Here is a 19,441-nt window from a genome sequence, read left to right on the forward strand (position 1 = left end):
TCTCACTCCAGATCATTCACTCTATATTAGTTACTGAACATATCCACTACATAGTACATTCTCACTCCACATCTTTCATGTTGTATAAGTTACTAAACTTCTGTACTGCACAGTGCCTTCCCACACCAGACATTCATCCTATATTAGTTACTAAACATATCCACTACATACTACCATCTCACTCCAGATCATTCACTCTATATTAGTTACTGAACATATCCACTACATAGTACATTCTCACTCCACATCATTCATGTTGTATAAGTTACTAAACTTCTGTACTGCACAGTGCCTTCCCACACCAGACATTCATCCTATGTAAGTTACTAAACATATCCACTACATACTACCATCTCACTCCAGATCATTCACTCTATATTAGTTACTGAACATATCCACTACATAGTACATTCTCACTCCACATCTTTCATGTTGTATAAGTTACTAAACTTCTGTACTGCACAGTGCCTTCCCACACCAGACATTCATCCTATGTAAGTTACTAAACATATCCACTACATACTACCATCTCACTCCAGATCATTCACTCTATATTAGTTACTGAACATATCCACTACATAGTACATTCTCACTCCACATCTTTCATGTTGTATAAGTTACTAAACTTCTGTACTGCACAGTGCCTTCCCACACCAGACATTCATCCTATGTAAGTTACTAAACATATCCAGTACATAGTACCTTCTCACAATAGATCATTCATGCTGAATTAGTTACTAAATATATCCACTACATAGTACCTTCTCGCACCAGATAATTCATACTATATTAGTTACAAAACATATCCAGTACATAGTACCTACTTGCAACAGATCATCCATGCTTTATTAGTTACTCAACATATCCACTACATACTACCATCTCACTCAAGATCATTCACTCTATATTAGTTACTAAACATGTACAGTACATAGTACCTTCTCATAATAAATCATTCATGCTGTATTAGTTACTAAATATATCAACTACATAGTACCTTTTCACACCAGATAATTCACACTATCTGTATGAACATATTGCGTAGAGTAATAATCCCATGTGCCTTCTACGCGTGTGAACTGTGGTCAAATATGTCCAAGACAGAACACAATGAAATTGAAAAACTCCAGCGCAACTTTGCACGTAATGTACAAAATTTTCATGTAAGATCTCCGACCGTTGCAACAATTCAAACGCTGGGATTGTGGACAATTACATCTGTGATTGACAAAATGAAGCTGATGTTCCTTGGGAGGATGTGTAGAAGCAACTACAGATATGCCTCCCCGAAAAAGGTGCTCTATTTCAAGTTTGCTCAATATATAACAGGCAGTGACAAAGGCAAGTCTGTAACACATGATCTACTCAATGTGGCAAAGAAGTATGAATTATGGACCATAATAGTTCACTTTATGAAAACTAACAAGTTTCCATCCAAGGATGTGTGCAGCAAAACCGTACAGACGAAAATGACAGAACATGAAACTGCTCACTGGCACATGAGTCTGCGAGATCACCCTGAATTAAACAGATTTATTAAAATTCACAGTAAGCTTGTACCTTATAGACTGTGGAATATGTGTATTCTGTACAATATACCAACTAGACCAATGTATGCACTTGTGAAGCTAGGAACACTACCAATAACACCTGGACAGTGTTTAATGTGTGATGAGGAGTGCGATGACATAATAAAGCACCAACTGCTATGTTGTACAGCTTTAGCTGATGCAAGGAACACCCTCTTTGAACATCTATTTGACACTTTAAACCTTGAACAATACATGTGTATTGAGGACTGTGCAGATGACGAAGTCAAACTTGTGACATTGCTAGGTGGTATAACCCCTATTGTAGAGGATATGAGCCTTGATAGCTGGTCTGAATTCATATCTTCTGTATCACGAGATAAAAGCTCCTGGAACCTGCGATCAATGCCCTATCTATAGACAGTATATATCATACCAGGACCACGACATGTAAATATTCAGTATTGCAAATTTCTCTGCATAATGTTCTTGTAAATATGCTGTGCGAAATTAATGAAGGAAATAAAGATCATTCATTCATTCATTCATTCATAGTACCGTCTTACAATAGATCATTCATGCTGTAATAGGTACTAAATATATCCACTACATAGTACCTTCTCACACCAGATCATTCACACTATATTAGTTACTAAACATATCCAGTACATAGTACCTTCTTACAATAGATCATTCATGCTATATCAGTTATTAAATATATCCACTACATAGAAACTTCTCATTCCATATCATTCACTCTATATTACTAACTAAACATATCCACTACATTGTCGTACTTCTCACACCAGATCATTCGTCCTATATCAGTTACGTAACATATCCACCACATGGTTCCTTCTTACACTGGACCATTCACACTTTATTAGTTACTAAACCTATCCACCATACAGTACCTTCTCACAATAGGGGGCGGTCGGGTAGCCTAGTGGTTTAAACGTTTGCTCGTCACGCGGAAGACCCGGGTAAAATGTGTGAAGCCCATTTCTGGTGTCCCCCGCCGTGATATTGCTGGAATATTGCTAAAAGCGGCGTAAAACCGTACCCACTCACTCACTCACTAGATCATTCATGCTGTATTAGTTACTAAACATATCTACTACATTGTACCTTCTCACTCCAGATCATTCATGCTGCATTAGATACTAAATATATACACCACATAGTGTCTTCTCACTCCAGATCATTCTCTCTATATTGGTTGCTAAGCATATAAAATACATAGTACCTTATTACAAAAGATCATTCATGTTGTACTAGTTGCTTAACATATCCACTACATTGTACCTTCTCACTCCAGATCATTCATGCTGTATTAGTTACTAAACATATCAACTAAATAGTACCTTTTCACACCAGACCGATCACACCACATTAGTTGCTAAACATGTTCAAACCATAGTGCCTTCTCACTCCAGATAATTCATGCTAAGGTAGTTACAAAACATATTCACTACATAGTACCTTCTCACACCAGATCATTCATGCTGTATTAGTTGCTAAACATATCCACTACATAGTGCCTTCTCACTCCAGGTCATTCGTCCTATATTAGTTACTAAGCAAATCCACTACATACTACCTTCTCAAACATGATCATTCATGCTGCCTTAGATACTAAACATATCCACTACATAGTGCCTTCTCACTCAAGATAATTCACACTACATTAGTTACAGAACATATCAACTACATAGCACCTTCTCACTCCTCTCTAATACGTCCTGGATTAGTTACTAAACATATCCACTACATGGTACCTTCACACTCCAAATAATTCACTCTATTTTAGCAACTAAACATATCCACAACATAGTACCATCTCACTCCAGATCATTCACTCCATATTAGTAACTGAATATATAAAATACAAAGTACTTCTAAAAAAAAATCATTCATGCTGTACTAGTTGCTAAACATATCCACTACATTGTACCTTCTCACTGCAGATAATTCACACTATATTAGTAACTAAACATATCGACATGTTCAGTAACTAATATAGCACGAATGATCTGGAGTGAGAAGGCACTATGGAGTGAACACTAATATTGTGTGATCGGTCTGGTGCCAAAAGGTACTATTTAGTTGATATGTTTAGTAACTAATACAGCATGAATGATTTGGATTGAGAAGGTACAGTGTAGTGGATATGTTTAGCAACAAGTACAACAGGAACGATCTTTTGTAACAAGGTACTATGTAGTGGACATGTTCAGCAACTAATAAAGAGTGGTATATATGCACACTCATTCAGTGTGAATGAGTGAGTGAGTGAGTGAGTATGGTTTTACGCCGCTTTTAGCAATATTCCAGCAATATCATGTCGGGAATCGAACCCGGGTTTTCGGCGTGAAGAGCGAACGCTTTAACTATCAGGCTACCCGACCGCCCCAGTATGAATGATCTGGAATGAGAAGGCACTTTGTAGTGGACATGTATAGCAACTAATATAGAGTTAATGATCTGGAGTGAGAAGACACAATATAGTGTATCTTTTTGGTAACTAATACAGCATGAGTGATCTGTTGTGAGAAGGTACTGTATAGTGGATATGTTTAGTAAATAATTAAGTGTGAATAGTCCAGTGTGAGAAGGAACTATGTGGTGGATATGTTACTTAACTGATATAGGACGAATGATCTGGTATGAGAAGGTACAATGTAGTCGATATTTTTAGTTTGTAATATAGAGTGAATGATCTGGAGTGAGAAGGTACTATGTGGTGGATATATTTAGTGATTGAGTGTGAGTGAGTTGTGTTTAACGCCGCTTTTAACAGTATTCCAGTTATATCACGGCGTGTCAGCTTAATGTGGGAGGAAAGCCCGAAGTGATGCAGGTCTCAGACGTTTACCACTTCGGTGAAACCCACGAGCACGGGTATGGTGCTGACAAACCTAGAAACATAATCGGAGCGAACCGGGACTCGAACCCAAAAATCATAGGTTTCTGGCGTGCCGAAGGGTCGCAACTTAGACGACTGGGCCACCCGTGCCCCTATTTAGTAACTGATATAGCATGAATGAGATATTGCAAGAAGGTACTATGTACTGGATATGTTTAGTAACTAATATAGTGTGAATGATCTGGTGTGAGCAGGTACTATGTACTGGATATATTTAGTAACTAATACAGCATGAATGATCTATTGTGAGAAGGTACTATGTACTGGATATGTTTAGTAACTAATATAGCATGAATGTCTAGTGTGAGAAGGTACTATGTACTGGATATGCTTAGTGAATACTTTAGCATGAATTATCTGGTGTGAGAAGGCACAATGTTGTGGATATGTTAAGTAACTAATACAGCAAGAATGATCTTTTGTTAGAAGGTACTATGTAGGGGATATGTTGAGTAACTAATATAGAGTGGAGTGAATGATCTGGTGTGAGGAGATACTATGTAGTGCATAAGTTTAGTACCTAATGCAGCATGAATGATCTATTATGAGAAGGTACTATGTACTGGATATGTTGAGTAACTAATATAGAGTGAATGATCTATTATGAGAAGGTACTATGTACTGGATATGTTTAGTAACTTATATATTGTGAATGATCTGGAGTGAGATGGTAGTATGTAGTGGATGTGTTTAGTAACTAATATAGGATGAATGTCTGGAGTGAGAACGTAGTATGTACTGGATATGTTTAGTAACAACTTTAGCAGGAATTATCTGGTGTGAGAAGGTACTGTGTAGTGGATATGTTTAGTAACTAATATATTGTGAATGATCTGGAATGAGATGGTAGTATGTAGTTGATATGTTTAGTAACTATAATAGGATGAATGTCTGGTGTGAGAAGGCACTGTGCAGTGCAGAAAATTAGTAACTTATACAACTTGAATGATGTGGAGTGAGAAGGTACTATGTAGTGGATATGTTTAGTAACTAATATAGTGACAATGGTCTTGAGTGATAAATAGTATATTAATGCTTTTGGGATAAAGGATTGCTAGGTAAACCTTTTCATAAATATGCTTTATTGACTTTCAAACAAGGAGGCTTATCAATAAATAAGGTTTAAATATTGATAGTGATCACTTCATTGGAAGGCCAGCCAACATGAGTTATTGAGTCGTCTTCGAGTAGCTGCGAACGACGGAAACAGAGAAGCGGTTCTTGACTCTGAGTTTCTGGACAGTTGCCTCAGCGGAGTCGGCTCTCTCCTCAGCATACTCCAGGTCCTGCTGCATCTTGCGGAACTTCCCCAGGTTCATGGTCGCAATCTCCTCCTGGAAGCAACGGAAATAGGTTCACGTATAATCGAGTTTATATGAAATTAGTCATTGTGATCATAGTTTCTTCCGCAACTATCAATTGTTTGGTCTTATGTATTGTTTGATAGGCATTACTTAGAAGTTGACGGATGACAAAGTAGACACAATTTATGGATAACAACTTCTTTGTTGTGGTCTGATGTAGCCTAATCCACATAACTGATATATATGCGGGGAGATAATAAGGACACAGTTTCTATTGAATCGATATTAACTGAATATGATAAGGCATTACAATATAAAAAGGTTCAGTGTTGGTTATTGAACCTCAATTTACTTTGCATGAGCCTTATTGACAGTAACAGCTGCATTGTAGAGGATGAACCCATCCTTTTACCACTGGTAAATGTTTAATACATTCAGATTGATACAGGTGAGTGTTCAAAGTGAATATGTCTTCACTTACCACTTCCTCAATATGTATCCTGTAGGCCTTCAGTTTAGCATTCAGTTTGTCCACAGTCTCCTGGAGTCTCTCCTGGGTCTTCCTGTCCTCTTCAGCTTGGAAAACTAGATCCTTCAGACGACGTTCCGCAAAACGAAAACTTTTCCGGGTTTCCGCATGAAGGCGCTGCTCGTTCTCAAGCTCAGAACTCAGTGCACAAATCTAAACGATTAGAAATGAAGATATAAAACACTACTGAATAAGGCAATATCACAGTTTGTGATAATTAAATACTTTCACACTAATTTGTTCATTTTTGCGTAGATGATTAGTTTGACATATATTTGATATCCCATTACATATATACTAGTATTATACTGTTGGAATGCAACAGGCTACAACTTTGCCGCATAAAACCCACCTTATGTTCGAGTTTCTGGATCATCTTCCTGCCACCCTTGATTCCCAAGCCCTCGGTTTCCTCAATTCGGATCAGAAGCTCCTTCACTTGACTCTCAAAGTGCATCTTGACCTTCATCAGCTGCCTGCTGTTGTTCTGCTCAACTCGGAGCTCTTCAGACACACGGGTGAAATCAGCAACAGCGCGCTTACAGTTTTCATCGGATAACTTGATTTGGCTTCTCATGTCATCAAGGTCGGACTGTAGAAAATAACAATAAATAATTAATGCATTAGACAGGTGCACATGTCCTTTCTCAAACTTACGGTTGTTTACTGGCTTCAGAAGAAAAGAGTTGGAGCAAAAGAAGCTATGGCAGCTTGCTAACTATGAAACACGATTATATTCTGTGCACTTGTTGATTCTGGATTAAGGTGCAATCATGATAGGTCCCTGTGAAACAACAAAATCAATCAGAAATGTTTTGACAATGGACATCACGTTTTTGCCATTTCGGGTGCTCACTTTTTATCATCAAAGCCCAAAGCGGCCAATGGTCGTAATCGGGGACTGTCATAAATTCAAGTCCACCGTCCGAGGATCCTGGCGCTTAAAGAACTTTACTCTACACAATCACAGGTTCCTCAGTTAGTCATACTCAGTACACTAATGTTTGTTTTAAAATATCTGATTCTTAACTGCTGTCTCACCTGCATAGCAGTGATGTCGCTCTCAAACTTTCTCTTCTGGCTTGAGGTTGAGGTGATCTGGACAGTAAGCATGTTCATGCGTGCTGTGATGTCATTCAGTTCAAGTTCGGCGGTCTTGCGGGCGCGTTCAGACGACTCCAAAGATGTGCGCATCTCCTCACTCTCTCCCTTTAGGATGTTACAGCGGCGTTCAAGAGACTGGTAGGCTTCGCGAGACTCTTCGCGTGATCTCTGGAAGTCCTCGATCTTAATGTACAGCTCCTAAAATCAAAAATCAAACTTGAGTGTTGAGATCTTCCACGAAATATATCCAAATATCATTTCGATAAACTTATGTCTGCAAAAAATGATTCAGCTTATTCTAGTGATATCTGAGAATTGACGGAAACATCTAATAACAAGCTGTTGTATATGTCGAATTCTTAAGAATGATTGTGGGACATATTATATACCCTGATCTCAACGTTGTATTTCTTGGAACTTGTCTCAGCCTCAACACGAGAACGATTTGCTGCATCAAGGGCGATCTCAAGCTCATTGATGTCTTGTTCCAATTTCTTCTTGATCTTCATAGCGTCATTCTTGCCCTTGGTTTCGGATTCCAAACTGATTTGCAGGGACGCCATAACCTTTTGATTGTTGCGACTGCAGAAATACATATGCATGATCAATAAGCTTTAAATAAAAAATCTATATGAACTACTTACACATGTAGCTTGTTAGACACTTCTACACTGGTGCAATAAAACTGTCTGGTATTCTTTGGTCTTACATTGTTAATGCAAGAGAAAGAAAGTCTGTAGAAAAATGTATAATATCAATATCTCACCGAGTGTTCTCAAAGTCTTCTTCCTTCTCTGCTATACGTCTGTCAATGTCGGCTCTGACTTGAGCCAACTCCAAAGTTATCCTCGTCACCTTGGCCTCCTCCTGTTCTAGAGAGGACTCAGCCTCCTCCAGGGCAGTCTGGAGTTCCTCCTTCTCCATCTGGAGACGTTTGCACATCTTCTCGACGTCGTGAACGCCACGGCCTCCGTCACTTAACTGAGAAGTTACTTCCCGGACTTCAACTGAAAGATTCCAAGCGGAAGAGTATATGAAAATATACATGTACAAATATATCATTGCTGATTAAGTAAACTTAAGAATGAAAATAATACTGAATATAGCCAACCGAGACAATTTAAGACAAATTATAAATATTTAATTTATAAAGATAAGTCCGTGATGTTTCATATAGTAGGGCACCTGTTACATAATTTCATAAGTATCTGTAAAAAGCACGAAGACACATACCAGACAAGTTTTTGTTTTCTCTTGTTAAAGTCTCCACTTGACTATGGTATTTCTCAACTTGACTACGGAACCGGAAGAGTTCAGTTGAGTAGTTACGTGACTCTTTTTGAGAAACTTCTAGCTCTATCTGCAAGTTAGTGACCTTGACCTGCCATTCCTGCACCGTCCTGTCAAACATTCTCTGCTTCTTCTCCAAGGTCGTAGATGTTGCGTTAGCCTGAAGTGCGTATTGGTTTGCATGATGCATATCACTACAGTGCATGTACATAAAAAGCCATTAACCACAGATAAAACAAAACCTGTTTACAGAGATGACCATGATTAATTTTGAAACATGTTATAAGGACATAGAAGCAATGAAAGGTTAAAGAGTCGGTTTTAAGTCATTTAGTAATCCGCCTTTGTTCTCGACTCTTTTGTTTCCTTTTTCACCTTTCGCGAACACCTGGTTTCATCACTATTTTATAATGATTCGTGAACACGTGCTTTTGATATAGTCGGAATCGTACTATTGACTGTGTTTTCGGCGGAGCTTTCTTATGATTATGGAAAGGACGTTGTCGCTTTTTGTTATATATTGATGAGAATACCATGTACAACATGTACTTACCCTATCAACATCAACCATGAGATCTTCTAATTCTCCCTGTAGTCTAAATTTGACCTTCTCCAGCGCATTGCACTTGGCATAGGCTGTTTGTAGGCATTGTTCTGACTCTGTCAGTTTAACCTGGAGACGACGCCTGAAGAACCAAACATTTCCATTGCAACGAGACACACATTCTTCTGAACCACTCAACATAACTATTCTAAAGGAACTTTTTCATGTCTGTCAAAGCCAAACAAAAAATTACTGTTGATATAAGATACCTTTCAAGAAATTAACCTATTTGTTACCTGGACTCTTCAAGCTCTTCCATCCTACAAATGCCCTCAGTCTCGAACTTGGACTTCCACTGCTGAGCTTCATTGTTCGCCTTAGCCAGCTGACGTTGAAGTGTGGCAGTCCTCTCGTGTTCTTCCTCTAGCTGATCACGAATGCTCTCCATATCCGAGTTCAGGTTTCGAACATCAGATTGGAGTTTCATGCGAATCTGCAGAAGACGTTATTGAGATGTGATACATTAGCGTTCACGTCATCAGACAAACGCACATGTAATGTTGTGCATTTTAAATGCAATATCAATTATAAGAAACATGTCTTGTAGTCAGTATACTGGAAATTAGTTTTGGCGTGCCATTAACGTCATTAAATGGCCCTTGTTGAGTATGTTGACTTAAATAATAATGCGATTAGATTATGTGAATAACCTACCCTTGACTCTTCCTCCAAACGTGTCTTGGCTTCCTCCAAGTGACTAGACAGAGTGGACTTCTCTTTACTCAGGTGACTGACGTGATGTTCAGCTTCCTCGAGCTGACGGGTGAGGTCACTACATTCGGTCTGTAGTTTGAACTTTTGGGACTGGATTTCATTGATTTGTCGAGTTCCCTCTTCAAACTTCACGTTCAACTCGGTGATATGGTTCTCCACCTGTTTGGACATCTTTTCGGAGCAGCCCTGAGAGGGAGAAGGGTTTCAATATAGTTCATTAAAGAAAGGTTTTATGGATTCTTTTTCAGTTTATTGATATTGTTTAGATATTAGATATATTGTTTCATCTAAAGAACGCAATAACAATATCAATAGCCAAACACATGCAGTTGCTTACCCTGTTCTTCTTGACGTGATCCAGCTGGGCTTGAAGTTCATCAATTTCCCCCTTCATTATTTGATTCTCCTTCTCGAGTCTGAGGACATGATTGAAACAGGGGTTCAACATAGGTCAAAATGTGCTTGATGAATTCAATCAATTATTGTCTCTCTTCAATTACAAATGACTCGCAAGTGTGACATTATATCACATCACTTACTTGATCTTCAGTTTGAATAGTTGTTCAAGCTGATCACTGAGCTCGTTGACAGCATCTTGGTGTTTCTTACGAAAGACAGTAATCTGTGTTTCATGGTGAATAGCACTTTCTTCAAGATCCCGGCGCATCTTTAGAATCTCATGTTCCCGTTTCTTGTTTAGCTCAACCTGTCACAAAATGAGCAGATCAACTATAGTTATGAAAATCATGCGTTTTGTTTTATTATTATAATTGTCGTACAGAAATATACAAAATACTCCCACGATCAGGGACAAAAAACTTTTCAATGTGTCAGTGATAATACTCAAGATCTTTGAAATGGTATATGTTTCTTTTGTAGCCTAAAGGATGTACCTGAATTGACGTCGCACCACCAGCTTCGTCCAAACGTTCAGAAAGTTCTTCAAGTTCACGAGCAAACTCCATCCTTTGCTTCTCAACCTTGCATCGTGATTGTCTTTCTGCTTCTAGTTCCTCCTCAAGTTCCTCAATGTGAGCCTGAAATAGGACCAGAAGGCTGATGAATCGATCTATATGTTTGGTTTAGTGTTCATATTAAGCGTTATATTATGAAATTAATTTGTCCTGCAGAAACAAATAATGTTCATCAGTGATGTGTTTAGGCTGTACATTGAGCATAAAAATAATGAACGGTTTTTTTTATACTTGCAACTCCTTGATTTTTCTCTGAAGTTGAGCCCCATGACCTTGTTCATCTTCAAGCTGTGTGCTTATTGTGGCAATATCTTTGTCCTTCCTAAATAAAGGAAATACGTGTCAATCACATAGTTATCAAGTAATTACCTTTCCTCTGCATTTTCACAGAGTAAACACGTACGAAGTACAAAATAATAATAAACTTATTCTTGTGAAAAACACCACAGTACCTCTTAATGGTGTCTTCCATTTCACGCCTAATGCGCTCCAGTTCTTCAACAACTTCCTGTGTCATCTTCAGATCTTGTTCCAACTTTCTCTTGACCTTCTCAACGTCAGCTCGCACCTTTTTCTCACGTTCAAGAGCGTCCTCCATATCATCTAGAGAATGTTCTAGTTTGGTTTTTAATTTAGTAAGGTGGTTCACCTTGTCTTCCTCAGCCTGAAGAGCGTCAGCTGTTTTCTGGTTTTGGGATTCAATGTCCTTCTTGTTCTTTGATAATTTAGCCATAGCTTCATCTTTCTGGGCAAGTTCATCTTCTAGGGTTCTGATTTGGTTTTCTTTGGTTTTGGTTTCTTGCTCAGCCTACAACAGAAGAACACCTTTATGTGAGTTTTGTTTAAAATTCCTTTGGAAAGTATCATCGTCAGTTTCCTGACCTATATCTTGTGGACCATCACTTGGCAGTTATATAAACCTACATGCTATCTAATTAATAACGTTCTTTTAATTATCTGCTTTAATTACCACGAATCCCAACTCGAGAGGTTATTTACATACCTTATCAAGGCATCTCTCAAGTTCCTCAATATCTTTCTTCAGCTCGTTGTTTTCGGCTTCCATTTGTTTCTTCTTCTCAACAGCATCAGCATTTACATCTTCCTCATCCAAGAGACGCTCCTCCAGTTCCTTCAGTTGAGTTTCAAAGTCATTTTTCTGTTTCAGCAACTGCTCAACTCTTTCTTCACAGTCATCGATGGTGTCTTGCTTTGTCTGGACCTCTAGGAATAGATCATTTTTAGCCTGCATCAAGGTAACATTCTGTTCCTCGAGTTCCTTTGATCTGGAAGTGATCTTCTCAAGCTCTCCTTTTGTTTTGGCCAGTGCTTCCTCCTTTTGTTTCATTTCATCTTCAGCAGCAGCAATACTGAGAAGAGGCTTGACCTTGGTGTAGAATCTCCACCAGCACCAGTTCCTCATAGCCAGCCATTTGCGGATATTCTTCTGAATCATTTCCAGGGCAACTCTAAAAAGGAAATTCTTTAATGACAATAACCATTTTCTAAAAGCGCCTTTTCGTATATGTTCAGGGGAAGACAGGAACATCAAATGTTAAATTCAAACAATAAACCTGATATGCAGTTTACGTGTACACTGATGGTTACCTCTTGTCATGAAGATTCTTTAGGTATGTCCTCATTAAGTAGCCGCGTATGTGAGCCTGGAAGAGAGCCACAATCGTGGACAGACGCTCGTCACGAAGCTCCTCAAGGTGACCGAGGACACCGGCCTTGAAAAACACTTTGGTATTGCCCAGACGATACTCATCTGGGTTCATTTGCAGAGCCTCCAAGATTTTCCCAGAGACGACTTTGCCCTCAACAAAGCCTTGGGGAATAGCATTGGGGGACAAGATGGAGTATCTGTTTGTAAACAAAAGAAAAACTCATTAAAATAATTGTTAATGTTGAATGAAACACACGCAAATTAAAAAATGGAAACGAATCAAAATGACGTGATCAATGTGATGAATATATCACCCTACAGTAAATAAACATATTGAACATTGATCAAGGCGAGCATGTTTCACCTTTGTTTGAATTCAGAGTACACGACTCTGCTGGGAAAGCCCTTCCTGCAGATACGGATTCCTTCAAGTACACCATTACACTGAAGCTGGTGGAGCACGAGACCAGCATCAATCAGACCTGGAAATATAAATTCAGTTCTTCTTCATTAGTACATACTTTACTTTGTATACATGATACGATTCACAGCATGTTATGTTCAATCAAAGAAACGAATGTAACTTCTGTAAGCACCTGGTGTTTTGGTCTCGTTGGGGATGATACATCGGACAAAGTGTGGGTGAGTTGTGTACAAGTTCTTCATCAGCTTGTTTAGCGATTCCTGAAACAAATACATTTCATCATGATCTCTTACATCAGGCGGTTTTAATGTTTTGAGAGTAAGTGAACGAGTGAGTGAGATTGTTTGACATAGTTACATTGAGTCTCTTTTGAGAGGAAGTGAGTAGTTGAGAATTTCTGCTAAGGTTCTTTCATGTCACGGTGAGTTTTTAAATTGCTAAAGTATAAATGTATAAGGTATGTTTGGCTTACTATACACTTTAAATGGCACAGTGAAAAATATTAATGAATATAATCCTACCCTGTGAGTGGCCGAGATTGTCTGGAAAGCAGAACTCTTCTTCTTCTTCTTACCGGCACCAGCAGCTGCTGCAGCATCTGAAACATTGACGGGATATACATTGTTAATACAGAATGGGGTGTTTGCCATCAATATAGTTTATGAATATAGTCTTTAATGTGCTCCTTTTGTGAATTCCTATATCGTTCATGTTGAACTTACATACATAAAGCAACTACAAGCATTTCATTTGAGCATGAGTGAAATAACCCTTACCCTCACCCTAACCCTAATCTACACACCTGCTTCAGCTGGAGTGAAGAGCAACTGCACAAGTGGTTCTTTAGACTGTTTCAGGAGATCAACAATGGTCTCATTGACAGGGTCCTTGTTCTTCTCGAGCCAACCTCCAATGTTGTAGGGAACAGTTCCAGCGTAGTGCTTCAGGGCGAAGTCACCGTGTTGACCCCCTTTCATTGACTTATTTGGCTTAAGGAAGTTTGGAGACTTGCCCATGTGGTTCTCGGTCAGTTTGTCTTTAAAGCTCTTGTCAGATGCTTTGGGGAACATGCACTCCTCTTCCAAGATGGACAGTATACCCAAAGGCTGTAACATGATCATTTATAGAATATCTTGTTACAAGAAGATCGTAGTATATTTCATAGCTCTGTGCTATGTTTATCAATATAATCATATTAGTTATGGTGTCTCTAGTTGCTGTATACGGTGCCATATTAGGTTAGCACAAAAATATTTCTTTCTGCTTACCTAATATGACACCGTATACGGCAACTAAAGACACCATAACGAATTTATTGTGCCGAATAGTTTACAGTCTCTGGTATCCATATCGCACGTGTCATGTCAAAATGAAAACTTGACGCTTTCAACCGTACGTTTGCGTGAAGGGTCAAATGGAGACTGCACTTCAAACCTTAGAAACCAAACCTTGTTGAACATTTTAACTATAATCTTTATCTATAAAGTCACGAACGTGATCTAAAAAAAAGAAAAAAATGCCCTTGCACATTACAATTAATGATAGTAAAACACAAAACAGTGTCAAATAACGAATTTTGGTACCTGAATTTCCATGTGAAATATGTGAGGTGGGTGTTGGAAAATCCAAGATGGCTGTCACTGACGACATACTGTCTCATATTAGGTCAGTATCAACCATCTTGGATTTTTACTGACGGTATACGGGCTCATGTGGGGTTAGTAGATCTGCTCTCTGATTGACCAATCTCACTTCGAGGCATAATAATGCTCTTTATAATAGTATGCAAAAGTCTAATTACACAATATTAGTGAATTATGTGAGAAGGGCTTTACCTTTTCAATGAGTTCAATGCAGGCCTGTAAATCCATGCCGAAGTCAATGAATTCCCAGACTATGCCTTCCTTCTTGTATTCTTCTTGCTCCAGCACAAACATGTGGTGGTTGAAGAATTGCTGCAGCCGCTCGTTAGTGTAGTTGATGCACAGTTGCTCGAAGCTGTTGAACTGTATGACATATATCAATCTTGTAAGTCTAAGAACAATCATTATTTGTTACAACTCACTGTTAACGGAAACGTAATAGTACTTATGGAATGTCTTTTGATAACTTCATCTTTTATGTTTTGTTACTACTATAAAAACGAGTGTTACTTACATCAAAGATCTCAAACCCTGCAATATCCAGCACACCAATGAAGAACTGTCTGGGTTTCTTGGTATCCAATGATTGGTTGACTCTCTTGACCAGCCAGTTGAACACACGATCGTAGAGGGATTTGGACAAAGCACCAACAGAATAGAGAACCTGATTCTTTGTTCGTCCTTGAGTGACGTAATCCATTGCTACCTTGATCTTGGGTTTACACAGAGCCTTCAGGAAGTCTCCACAGTTGACGCCCAACAGGAAGGAAACCTTCTCAGCCTCAGCAGTTCCATCAGGCTCAGCCTGTTCACCCTTCTGTTTGAACTGCATCTCACCCATGTGCAAAATTGAACCAGTGCATTTATAGGCGCTAGTTTTCTCATCCCCAGTGAATCCCAGGACATCAAAGGCTTCCTAAATGAGAATTGAACGTTAACATGGAAGGGATGCTAAGTAAAAAGACAATGGTTTTACTGATTTTGTTATATATAAAGTGAATTTCTTCGATTTCCAGTATAACCTGAAATGCAAATGATTGTGCAGACCATATTCATCAAATTTCTTCTGTTCTATAAAGTGTGTAATTATGGAACTTACATCAGTCATCTTCATCTCCTCAACATCGTCGATGCCGTTGACTGTAAGGACTCCCTGGTTGATGAAGGTGTACAGACCAGCATCAGGTTTGGCCACAATCGTCTCTGTAATTAAAGATTGATTTGGATTAATGAATTTAGTAATAGTTCGAATTATGTATTTTTCGTTCATATTAACGCTAGGTTTAACGCATTATGATATGTGGTTCTGCTTACCTAACACAGATGGAACAGCCTGTGACAGCATCTGGTAGAAGATGTGGTAGTTCCTCTCAACAGATTGTTGATACGTCACGCGAGATTTCTCAAGAAGATCTGGAATAAGATAGAATCCATTGTAGTCAATTTGTCTCACAGACATAAGTACTGTCGTGTGAATAGAATTAAAATATATTCATTTTATGTACATTTATCACAATAAATATACGATTATATACGATCAAGTTACTCACATGTTTCAATATCTGCACCAGCGATTTTGCCAGATGTGGCGAAATGAATTCGGACGAATTTTCCCTGCAGAGGAAAATAATGCCTCACAATCATTCGTGAATACATAAAGCAGTTAGATACGTTTGGGACAATGACAAAATATGCCATATTCTTAATTATATATGGTGTTTTGATTATGTATAACTGCCAGCAACATATATTATTTCTATTTTCGGGGCAAACATTACAGCACCGGAGTAAACAATATTTGAATAACTTACGAATCTGGAGGAGTTGTTATTACGGGATGTCTTGGCGTTTCCGTAGGCCTCAAGAACAGGATTAGCTTGCACGATTTGATCTTCGAGTGATCCCTTTCAAAGATACAATAAGTGTGTGTCTTAACAATGTGTATCAAATGTAACAAGAAGAAGTCTGAATGTTTCATTTATTCTCAGGATATATTTGAAAATCGCTTTATGTTAAGAACGATCATTGAAACTGAAACGAAAACTGAAATTCTTACATTCCTTCTGAAAGTTAGCTTTCACGTCTCACCTTCTTGTCCTCTTGTTCCCCTTCTCCTTTGGAGGCGGCGGCGACAAAGGCGAAATAGGCGATGACCTTCTTGGTGTTCTCAGTCTTTCCGGCTCCAGATTCACCACTGATTTAAAGTTGATTATTAAATTTAAATGCTTGCTAATACATGTTATTATTTTAATCACACATCGGTATTAATTTTAAAGTAATGTTTTACTATCTAAAATTATTATTCTTTTTTTTAGAATGTGATTTTTACCACAAAATAGGTAGATAATGTTTATTAAAGTTGAAAAGCTGACACTTTGATCTTGTACGGTGTTGTACACGTAAAAGCTAACTTACGTGATCAGCATGGATTGATTTTCACGATCTGTAACAAAAAGTAGTATTTACCATTACATTGGTAACATGTAAGTCTTGTGAGAGGAGCATGAAGAGTATCTGTATACACGTGTATATAATATTTAACCGGTTAGGTTAGCCGTTCAAACTTTTGTTGTTTTTATATTAGTTACTTATTGTGATTTGTTAATAGCAGAAAACAGACTAAACCTTACCTTGGACCATGAACTGGTAGGCGTTGTCCGAGATGGAGAACAAGTGAGGAGGCATCTCGGTCTTCCTCTTGCCCCTATACTTGGCCACGATGGACGGGGTGTAGATGGGGAGACGGCGGTAGGGGTTGATGGCGATGCAGAACAAGCCAGAGTATGTCTGAAGGATGGAGATTATCAGTTTATCGTCAATTGTTACGCTGAGGTTGTTATTGTTAATAAAACATCTTAAGGATCATGTTGGTAATATGGTTTATCTTATATATGTACATAGTATGACACTTACATAGATCATGCCAGAGGTGTATCTGGACCTCAGGTTATACAGGACGGCGGCTTCGTTCAGGTAGGTCATGTTAGCGATATCCTCGATCTTCTCGAACTTGGGAGGGTTCATCGATTGAACTTCATCTTTTTTGAACGTCTTAGTCTGAAATAACAAGCAATTTAAAGTGTTGTTTTCATTATATACAGGTGTCAATAAAACTGTGTTGAAACTTAATAAAAGAGTATGCCTCCTTTTCGTCTTCTTAGCAGCGACACCTCTTTGTTTTCGTGCATTCACAACTGGCCGATGATGAACAATATAGATTGCTGAAAGAACAGTATCTTATTAACAAATTCCGTATTTGCCCCTCAAGGATAATAACAATGGCCATTAATAATACATGTCAATCAACCTTTTGAAAAGTACCTCATTCGTCTCAAGGATAAGGACGGTGAGTTCTTCGCCCTTTGTACTCTTCAGTTCTGCAGCACGGAAACCCTGCTCTGCATCAGGGGCCCAACACGATTTTTTGGCATCAAAGGACTTGTTCTGCTCCTTCAGCAACTTCTTGCGGTCCACAGCAAGATACTGCATCTCAGGGTCGGTAGGATCGTAGGAGGCCATGTTGACGTCGCAGACAAGAGCGGGTGGATTAAACGTAAAAAGGAGAGGAGTCAGGTTATCAGCGCTGAAATGTAGAAATGAATTATCTTAAGTACGCGGTTCAGATACATGTTATTATATGTTTATGAGTAGCTCAGAGTTGGGCGTGTTTCAGTGAAGAAACTCTTATTTTAAATGCTACCTTCCTAGCAAATAGTGATATTAGATTTTCAACGTAGTTGTAAGATTATCAAAAATACATACGGCTGTAGCTGATCTGATTCGTCTGAGGTTTACGACCTATTTATATACACATGAAGTTACAAGCAAGGTATTGATTGGCTGAGTTGCAGTTCTCTGCGCTTCTCATTGGACAGCATGATAATGCCATCTGCTAACTAGTCAGCTGTAGGGGGTTAAACATGTGGAGGAGGGTCGGGAAGGGGGGTCTTTGCCCCATCCTGTGATAACTGTTAGGGGTAATGTTATCCAGACCACGTTAAAGCTACTGCCCCATTCAATGAAGTGTCATATTACAATAAATTAGGAAATTATCTTCCTAACATTTGCCGATTGGGTTCCACGTGATAATTGCGGTACTGGAATCAGCCTTGTGTTATACCACCACACGTAACTTCGTACAACCGGTCTTCTGTGCTTTTTCATTGCTTTGACATCTAATATCATACATTTGCTTTTAACTAGAAACTTGTAACAGCATGTGAAAATATGTTTTCATAGAAACATGTATCAATATTCCAGGAATGTTGAAGGTACAAAGATTAGGATATAGCCATTTTATAGGTCAAACGTTCCGGACGGGAATATTTACAATCAACAGCAGCTATGGTAATCCAGGTTTACATTTTAATCTCCTTTGAATAATACCCCTTAAAATCCACCGACAGATTTCAACACTTACATTTGAAACAGTACTATACACTGAATGAAAACAATATCTATTTGATGAGAGAGAGAGAGAGAGAGAGAGAGAGATAGAGAGACAGAGAGAGAGAGAGAGAGAGAGAGAGAGAGAGAGAGAGAGAGAGAGTGAGAGAGAGAGAGAGAGAGAGATAGAGGTTCGTGTTTCCAGGTAGTGAGTGGGTTGGGTTTAACGCCGCTTTTGACAGTATTCCAGTTGTATCACGGCGTGTCAGCTTAATGCGGGAGGAAAGCCCGAAGGGATGCAGGTCTCAGACGTTTACCACTTCGGTGAAACCCACGAGCACGGGT

The 19,441-nt window shown here is 38.7% G+C and overlaps 1 protein-coding gene across 1 annotated transcript; it reads right to left on the reverse strand.

The window, feature by feature from the left end:
* Nucleotides 1–5,525: 5,525 nt before the first annotated feature.
* On the reverse strand, nt 5,526–18,246 carry LOC124132111 (myosin heavy chain, striated muscle-like). Its single transcript, XM_046495757.2, has 32 exons — nt 18,032–18,246; nt 17,624–17,767; nt 17,341–17,497; nt 17,126–17,153; nt 16,799–16,904; nt 16,522–16,614; nt 16,261–16,324; nt 16,025–16,123; nt 15,810–15,913; nt 15,225–15,626; nt 14,903–15,073; nt 13,870–14,173; nt 13,589–13,665; nt 13,240–13,327; nt 13,008–13,125; nt 12,583–12,840; nt 11,978–12,443; nt 11,427–11,782; nt 11,206–11,296; nt 10,894–11,037; nt 10,540–10,706; nt 10,338–10,416; nt 9,941–10,186; nt 9,523–9,719; nt 9,236–9,368; nt 8,626–8,842; nt 8,159–8,399; nt 7,782–7,974; nt 7,330–7,590; nt 6,641–6,880; nt 6,241–6,441; nt 5,526–5,789 (listed from the first exon to the last, which is right to left on the reverse strand). Exons 1-32 carry the CDS (start codon nt 18,227–18,229, stop codon nt 5,625–5,627), a joined length of 5,808 nt encoding a protein of 1,935 aa, XP_046351713.2. The 5' UTR covers nt 18,230–18,246; the 3' UTR covers nt 5,526–5,624.
* Nucleotides 18,247–19,441: the final 1,195 nt, after the last annotated feature.

Source organism: Haliotis rufescens, unplaced genomic scaffold (genome assembly GCF_023055435.1).
Source record: "Haliotis rufescens isolate VD_foot unplaced genomic scaffold, xgHalRufe1.0.p SCAF_20, whole genome shotgun sequence".
NCBI classification, from domain to species: Eukaryota; Metazoa; Mollusca; class Gastropoda; order Lepetellida; family Haliotidae; genus Haliotis; species Haliotis rufescens.

Coding starts and splice junctions, on each gene's coding strand:
- LOC124132111 (XM_046495757.2), bottom strand. CDS start 18,229: ATGGCCTCCTACGATCCTACCGACCCTGAGATGCAGTATCTTGCTGTG. Junction 16,124..16,260: donor TGGTGCAGATATTGAAACAT/GTGAGTAACTTG, acceptor ATCTTATTCCAG/ATCTTCTTGAGAAATCTCGC. Junction 11,297..11,426: donor ATGGAAGACACCATTAAGAG/GTACTGTGGTGT, acceptor TCCTTTATTTAG/GAAGGACAAAGATATTGCCA.